Source organism: Geospiza fortis, unplaced genomic scaffold (assembly GCF_000277835.1).
Source record: "Geospiza fortis unplaced genomic scaffold, GeoFor_1.0 scaffold362, whole genome shotgun sequence".
NCBI lineage: Eukaryota > Metazoa > Chordata > Aves > Passeriformes > Thraupidae > Geospiza > Geospiza fortis.
The window spans coordinates 976,956-985,352 of record NW_005054464.1 but is presented as its reverse complement, the minus strand read 5'-3'; the positions used below and the strand labels follow the sequence as shown (position 1 = coordinate 985,352).

At 38.1% G+C, this 8,397-nt stretch overlaps 1 protein-coding gene across 3 annotated transcripts in view; it reads left to right on the top strand.

Moving 5' to 3' along the window:
* Positions 1–1,819: 1,819 nt before the first annotated feature.
* The window catches only part of COBL (cordon-bleu WH2 repeat protein), a 114,468-nt gene continuing 107,890 nt past the window's right edge, over positions 1,820–8,397 (top strand). For 2 of the 3 annotated variants that reach the window (XM_031062783.1, XM_031062782.1), the window contains exon 1: positions 1,820–2,028. In XM_031062783.1, the coding sequence (XP_030918643.1) occupies positions 1,829–2,028 (200 nt within the window). In that variant the 5' untranslated portion in view covers positions 1,820–1,828. The remainder of the gene's footprint in view (positions 2,029–8,397) is intronic. The other variant, XM_031062781.1, reaches the window with a different exon arrangement.

Genomic DNA, 8,397 nt, shown 5'->3' with positions numbered 1-8,397 from the left:
AATATTTTTTTTTCTTCAATAGACAAGTAAATTAAGACTTTGGTTAATGGAGAGTCAAGCTAGTTAATTACTTGTCAATGCTCTGAACTTATTATCACCTCAACAGGGAGGAGCGTAGGAACTGCAAGTTAGTGACTGATGACTTCATGCCTCACTCAGTGTATATAGGATAAAAACAGAATGTTCAAGAAAATTTCTGATGAAAGAGAAATTTCTCTATACTAGTAAATAAGGCAGTACCTCTCCCTGCATATCTGTAGAGAATGCCATTTGTTATGCACACAGGGGAAGGAAAGGCAGTATCTTCATCACTGCTGATTTATCACTGGCTTGTTGAGGTCTCACTAAAATGAGCATTTTCAAGGAAGTGTAAAGAATTTTTGCAAGTTGAGACGTGCCACAGAGATTGCTGGTCAAATGCAAATACTGATTACAAAGTATGGAGGGTTTGGACTACCTCTGAACACTTTTGTTTTTTTGATTGGTTGGTTTGGTTTGGGTATTTTTGTTAATGTGATAAAGCTGTTACTTTTTTCTTCTGCCAGGAGCTTACACTGATAATCCAAGCTGTGTTTAGCCTTTTTATCTGTGAGAATAGAGGTTATCTCTTATTAAAGAAGAGTTTGATTTGGTATTTCAGTTCAGTTTTTTTTTTTTTCCCCCTCTACACAGTTTTGCCCTTAGATGATTTGACCACTAAGCTTTTCTGGCTTTTAAGAATTAGAGTGCTTTTTCTGTACTTTTTCTTTCTGGACTTCAGTTCATGTTGTTTGCAGGGTGAAAATCGTGTGAAGAATCATAATCTCTTCCTGCACCCTTAAAACCAGGCAGATTAAGAAAATGCAGGGGGTGGGCCTCCACAATAATTTCTGAGTAAATATTTTACTGCTTTTTCCATCTGTTACACTAAAATCTGACTTAAACTAAGCGTAAATCTACTCAGAAGAGGTCACTGGAGTATTAATCATCAGAGTTAATCCTCTTGGACATGTGTTTGGTAGGAGGCCAGCTATTCAGAAGTTTAACAGCACACATATGTTGCTTATCTGTCTGGCAGCTTGCCAAAGAAGTAAACTTCAAGTCTGTGGTGGGTTTATATGTCTGTAAAGTACGCTGCTTGCTTGGTGCAAGCTGATGCAGCTTTTCTGTATGTCACACATGGTGCATAGCCTACTACTGAAGAATGAGTTCCTTTCAGGGTGCCTTTCAAAGAGCTGTAGTGTTGGTGTTGCATGGTAAGAAGTGATATCATTCACAGTTGACCTTTTCATGGTGCTTCCCTATGAAGTACGACGAGCCAGATTTAATGCTACTAGCTTAGAGCAGAGGAAGAGACAATGTTTCAAGTAGAGTAATACTGTGGAACCCAAATATAGCTGAATGAAACCTCACCCTGCTTCCACTGCTGCCATTCTGACTTGGAGGAAACATTCATGTACATAAATACAACTCTTTCTTGAGTCAGGTCTGGACTGGACCCAGCATTTCTGTTTCTCACTTCATAGGAGTATGCTTCGTACTTGACAGAAAAATGATTATATCATATCCTAATTATGGAACTGATTCATCCCCTGGGGCATGGAAAGCAAACAGTAGGAGTGAGTGCATCATTAAAAAATTAGCATATTTTTAGAGAGGAGGTAAAAATAAAAGTGCAAGTCCACTGAAAATGTTAATGATGAAGAAAAAACAATTACTTGCATTAAAGGAACTTTTTAAAACAGTCTGAGATTATGGCCAAAAGAACATATATTTCTTAGTAACGTGTGTGGATTTTCTTGGAAGAAATTATTAATTTTCTTCTTGCCTTTCTTTCTCAAGGAAAAGAATGAAAGCTCGTGCTCCCCCTCCACCAAATCAACCTTCTGCCGCAAGTAGAATTCAAAGTGAGCCCAAGTCACCTGCAGAGACATCTGTAATTTCTGATCAGAGCCTTGTGAGCATGAAGGAGAACATGATAAACAGACTGGTGGACTTCACAGTTGTTTTACCCAGTGGGGTGGAGCAGAAGTGCACAGTGCAAGGAAGGTAAGGCTTTGATTAGCTCTCACTTTTTGAAGCCTTTTGTTCCCCATGGGATGCTTGGTGGTGCTGTCCTTCTGAGTTTACAGGGCTTCTCTGTCATGCTTTTCTCTGCATTTTAAGCAGCTGTTGCACCAGAGTCTTGAGAGCCAGTTATAAAGGATCCTCTCTTCTGGGGCAAGAAGGATTTAGCAGCTATTGTGTCACTGTTTTCCCCATGGATCAGTACATGTATGGATCTATCCCTTTCATGTAGTCTCACTTTGCTTAGGTTGTATCACATCTCATAATCCAGAGTGGGCTTGCTGCAGTGGAAGTAGGCGCTGCTGGCAAACAGTCCTGACAGTATGAGTGCCTGGAGGCATGCCAGGAAGCAGGCTCGGAAGATGGATGATTCATCGCATTCAGAGATCCCAACTTCACAATTACAGTGCCGTTGTGTAGATAGCAAAGCATCTGCTCGTATTTAGGAAGCTTTTTGTATATAAAAGTGTATTTTTTTTCCCATGGAAAGAGACAGGGATTTTCTGTGTTACTTACTGGGTACAATCAAGAGCAAATTGTGTTGGAAAGGTAATGTTGAGATAATTCTCTTCACTGTGGGAGCTCTTCTTTATCCTCATTCTTTTTGTGTAAATTGTTTTGAAAGAAAGAGACATTACTTTAGGAAATAATGCAGAGAAGTTTCAAAAATATAAACAAGACTCTGATGAAACTATAGCAAACAATGTTGTGGTCAGGAGTAGTCAGGAAACTGTAGGAAGTGTAAGACCACATTCAAAAGGTGTGTAGGTGTAGGCACACAGTTTGTGGTAATTGGGAGTGGGGCTGCAGTGGAGCCTCATCCCCAATGGGCTGCAGCTGTGCAGGACAGGTGAGCAGCACTGAAGGTAACAGGACGTGGAGTGCTGAGGTGTGCTGACCAACCACAATGTGTGCAGAGGGCACACAGGTGTAAGGTGTGTAAGATGAAGGGTATAAAAGGTTGGGCTGAAAAGCAATAAAGAGCAGATTCCTGAAGATTTCTGAAGTTGTGTTACTCTGTTTGGGCTGATGCTTTGTGATATTGTATGATGATGCTCTGTGTATCGTGGCCGTCTCAACTGTGAAATGTAGGTGCCTATTGGTAAATCAGATTCTGTGTTTATTTTAAAATTAATGCTTTCAGTAGTTAGTCTGCATTCCAGCAGAACTACTTTCTAGTCTCATATGCTAGTCTGTGTTGACTGTTTCCCTCATAACACATTTTGGTGGCTGAGGAGGGTGTGTAAACTGATATTTGGTATCTGGGACTTCTTTCTTCCCCCTACTTTTCTTGTAGAAACTAACACTCATTTATCTACTCTTGGGAGACAGTGCAACTTGTGGGTGTCTACCCCAAAGCCAGAGTGATGTTAAAGGTTTGAAAAGAAAGCAGTACTTACCAGAGCTCTCAGAAATATGTGTAGTGATAGAGTTTTTGTAGGGAGATTAGGACTTAATCAGAGAAAGAAGAGAGCAGGCCTGGTAAGTGGAATAGGACATGAAACTCACTGGCCATTAGAGCCTAAAGAAAGGTGGTATTTTGTTGGCAAATGCAAGCCATCTGGGAGCTGACAAGAGGTTAATATTCATGCTACATTTTGTACTGAGACATAGATAATTGCCGTAAGGTTAGAAACATTTTTTCCTCTCCAAAGCAAGCACTCTGAGAGCGTTATGAGTGGTCTTTTATTGTGACTTTTTCAAGAACGTAAAAGCTACAGGAGCAAAGAGAAGTAGAAAGTCCCTATACAGTAAATGTTCTATGTCTCACACAGGTGTTTATCATTATGTATCCCATACACTGAGACTGAGTGTTTTGTTTATTAGAGTCTTTAGTCTATGGAGAAAAACCTGAAAGAAATGGCAAATATGAAACTTCCCGCATTTCTGTGAGGTTATTTATATCATCTGCATTAAGCATTCTAAGCAACCAAAATGTTCTCTTTGTCTGTGAAGGTGCTCATTTCTCTCAGGGTCTGCATGATAGGTATAGGCCTCTGATTGGATTTTTCTTGGTTTTGTTGGGTGGGGTTTTTAAGGTTTCTTTTTTAGAAATGTGTTAATGTGCAAATCTGCACATCACTGGTGCCTAACCTAGGCTGTGGCTGTTCCCTCTCAGTGCTGTCTTGAAGACTTGGAGTGGAGAAGTTAGTGACACTCATAGCCAGCTGTGGGAAGTGGAAGATGATAGAAACTGAGAAAGGATGATTAATTCCCCTAACAAGCTATGAAATGAGAAAAGAATATTCTGTAATAAGCCCTGTATTACAGTGGCATCAGTCTATGGACAGACCTCATGTGTGCTGCTGTTCTTTCTAATCACTGGAAGATGCAATTTTCTGTACATTAGCCCTGGCTTTGTTTTTAGGTATGTAGAATAGTGAAAAATAATAATGTCACGATTATCTGAAACTTTTAGGGGATGAACTCTCCCAAGTCTCCAGGTTTGGGGGAAAACCCAGGTTTTTTCAACTTCTTGCATTGTTTTGGTATTGGAATCTAAACAGCCATGAAATACAATGATACTTGTAGGGGGTAAACATTAAATTATGAAGTTACTGGATCTTATAAAATGTGGTGGTATTTTGCTTCTTTTTTTTTTTTTTTTTTTTTTTTTTTTTTTTTTTTTAAGTTTGTGGCAAGAGTAAGAGCCAGTACAGGTAATGAATTATTTTCCCTGCTCACTCTTTTTATCTGTGATGATATAATGGAAGGACATTTCAGAAAAATCTGCTGTTGTTTATACTGCTTTAAATCTTCATTATTTTTGTTGCCATCATTAAAACAGTTTTCTGCAGAATCTCCATTTAGCTACCCTGGGGAAATAGCTTTTCTGTTTCAAAAAAATTTACAAATCTTTGCCCTGGGCATATTCATAATGAAAAGTGATTCTATAATTTCAGGAAAGCAGTTCACAGAACAATGAAGTACACTAGATTATATATGAAAATATAAATACTGTAGATAATTAGTATCACTTAAGATTATTATAAGTGAACTAAAAGTAAAAATTACATCTTTCAATTTGTTCTTTGTATGTAGGCAAAGCAACATGTTGTAATTTAACTTTGTTCTCTATGTAAAAAGTTCCTGCAAATATCAGCAGAAGGGCAGAATGTTCTCAATAAGTTTTCTTGAAGACACGTTAAGAAAAAAAGTTTGTACTATTTAAAGATATTCTATTGCAATCTGGAACCTTGAAATTGTTTTATTTATAAAAGTTAACTCAAGCTGACAGTCTCTCTAAGAGTTTATTGCCATCTTGTAGCACACAATTTGTTTGGGAATTTGAAAATGTGTAGCACAGATTTTAGTACAAAGCTGAGTCATTAGGGAGTGTATGCAGCAATATAATAGTATAAACAGTTTTCTTTTTGAAGGACTTGATCCCTGGGAACACTGCTATAAAACATGTAGAAGTATTAATGAAAAACTGTTAGCCTACTTCCCCTTGAAAAGGAGGGAAACACTATTCTGTGTTTGTACTTGTGTATGAGCACTAAGTGATGTGCTGAAAGGATAGGTAAAGCATTGGCCACTTATACATGTTATGCATGTAGATCTGTAGCACCTCCACAGAAACAGGTAACAGGTCTGAGAGAGGTGGTGGGTAGACATTTAGATGGAAAACAAGTGGAAAAGCTCCCAAGTTATCATAGTCTGTTGGTGATTCTCAGAGGTAATACTTTCAATGGGTAACCTGTAAATAAAGGGGTCATGCATCTCTGTTCACACTTGGTGGCACTGAGGAGGACTTCCTGATTAACACAGATAAATACATTAACAGAGCAGCTTGGAACTCATTAGTATTTGAAATGCACTGTAGAAAAATGGGGATGTTTGAAGCTAAGTGAGATTTGTTTTGAAGTTGTCAACATGTGGATGACCAATATGCTGAAAAGTAAACTGGACAGTTGTTGCTCCCGCATCTGACATGTTACACAAATTCTCTTATGCATATGATGCACATACAGCAGGACACTGGAAGTAGGAATAAACTAGCCAAAGCTGTAGTCTGATTCTGCAAATATTGGAGGACAGAGTTCAGTACAGAGTAATGTCAGAATATTCAGACAGAATATTCTCACATATTTTCAGTCTCTTTATTGTAGGCTTATAGCTTGACATACAGAACAGCGTTTCAGGAAAGACTGAAGATATGAAATCAGCCAGGTTGGTAAAACATTCAAGAGGTATTGTCAGAAGAAGATAAATAGGACACATGGCAAAAGGGTTAAAAAATTGTTTAACTAAATACTGAATAGGAGTCAGGTCTATAGTACAGTAGTTCAGTGTAGGCTAAGCGGGGAGGGGGTGGGAAAGTTGTACTAGAATTTGTGTTGGAAGGGGCCCCAGGAACACACAGTCTCCAGGCAAGGTGGAAGTTTGAATACATCAGAGAGGAGGTTTCTGGATTTTTCTGCACCTCTTTTCCAGGGCTGGAACCATCTTTTTGGAGACAATATGTTTACTTGTATCTAAATGGAATTTCCTATTCAGCATTTGTCTCTTGCTCTTCACAGTCAAGAAGAGTCTGTCTCTCTAACCCTATAGTTCATACTTACAGACAGCAGCAAGGTATTTCTTCACCTTTCTTGTTCTAAGGCTCAAAAAACACAGTCCTCTGTCTCATGTGTCATCTTGATGTTCCTTCTGTGGACTTGCTCAGTTGTGGAAAATAAGAGACAAATGTACAGGAGCAAGTTAAAAAAAGAAATAGAAAACATTTATAAATGTCTTATTCATCACATTTCCTGAACTTTTTTGGCTACAGCTTAGTACTTAGTGTGTACATTTTTGTTTGTGTAGAAAAAGTTGTAGTCTTTTCATTAAGTGTGTGCTGTACTTTGGAGCATGCAAAACTAAAGACTGATGCTATTTTCTAGTTAAATGGAAATAGTGAAAGAATTAGAGATTTTGGGTCATCCATTCCCTTTACAGTTTTTCTTTCTTTTCCAGTCAATTACTAATGCAGATTCTTAATGCATATTTGACATTGCCCTAATTAAAGAATATCCTTTCCTCCAGTTTAAGATTATTTTTAATTTTTTTTTTTAACCATGGAATCACAGAATAGTTTAGGTTGGAAAGGACCTTAAAGACCATCTAATTCTACTCTCCCTGCCATGTACCAGGGACTTGCACAGAGCCCCATCCAACCTGGTCTCTCATGCTTCCAGGGATGAGGCATCCACAGCTTCTCTGGACCAGTTCCTGTGCTTCACCACTCTCATAGTGAAGAATTTCTTCCTAATATCTAATCTAAGCCTACTCTTAGTTTTAAACTTTTACCCCTTGTTCTATCACCACATGCTCTTGTGACAAGTCCCTCTCCAGCTTTCTCCTAGACCTGTTTAGGTACTGGATGGCATTTGTAGCATGAAAGTAGAAGATAAAAAATTGTTTTGTGTGAGAGAATAGAACTTTACCCTGCACATTTATATTTAGCTGGACAAGGCTATATTTTAAAATGTATTTCTCTGTGTGATCCAAGAAGGTTAAGCCAAACCATACCCAAAACATCTCCGTTGTTTTATACTTGCTAAAAACCATAGGCCTCTGCTGCATTTTACTGGAGAACAGCAGGAAACAAGCAGTCTGGTCAAACTGGATCAGCATGATAAGTATTGCTGACAAAGTAGTTATTCTTATACTGTTCAGAATTGTCATTAAATGTCAAACAGCTTAGTAATAAAATATCAAAATAGAGACAAAGTATTTTCTTTTGTAAGAGTAGTCATATGAACCTTCTTGTATGAGTCTTAAATTGTGTTCTCTCTCCAGTTTTGTTTCTGTGCTCTAGTATTTGCTTGTCAGTCATTAACCTGTGGTGTGTCTATTAAGTAGTCTTTGGGCACTCCACCAAAAATTTCAGCAATGTCATGCTAAAATGAAAAAGTAAGGTGTTTCTTAGCTGAGTAGTTAGAAAGGCAGAGCATGTTTTTCTTTTCAGCTTTAGATTTAAGACCTGCCTGAATTTCAAAACAGAGTATGCTCTCTATCAGATGTCCAAGCAGCACTTAATAGAAAGTGGGGATCTGTGTGGAATAAGATGGAAGCAAAGGAAGGATTGACTCTTTGCATCTTCCAAGAGCCATATTCAGCCCAAAGTTAGAAAGAAAAGTTGGTTTAGATTAGTTGATTACTATTCTCTTGCTGTGTTTAGTGGCTGTCTTCTGTGTGTAGAATATACATGGAATTACTTGAAATAAAACTCCCATTTAAAATCAAGCTGAACTGTATTATGGGTTAGAAGGAATTTTTTTCTAGTTGGTGCCATGGACATCTGATATAAGAATAACTTATTTGCAAGGGTTTCCCAGCTCTCTTACTTTGAGTGAAACACAAGGA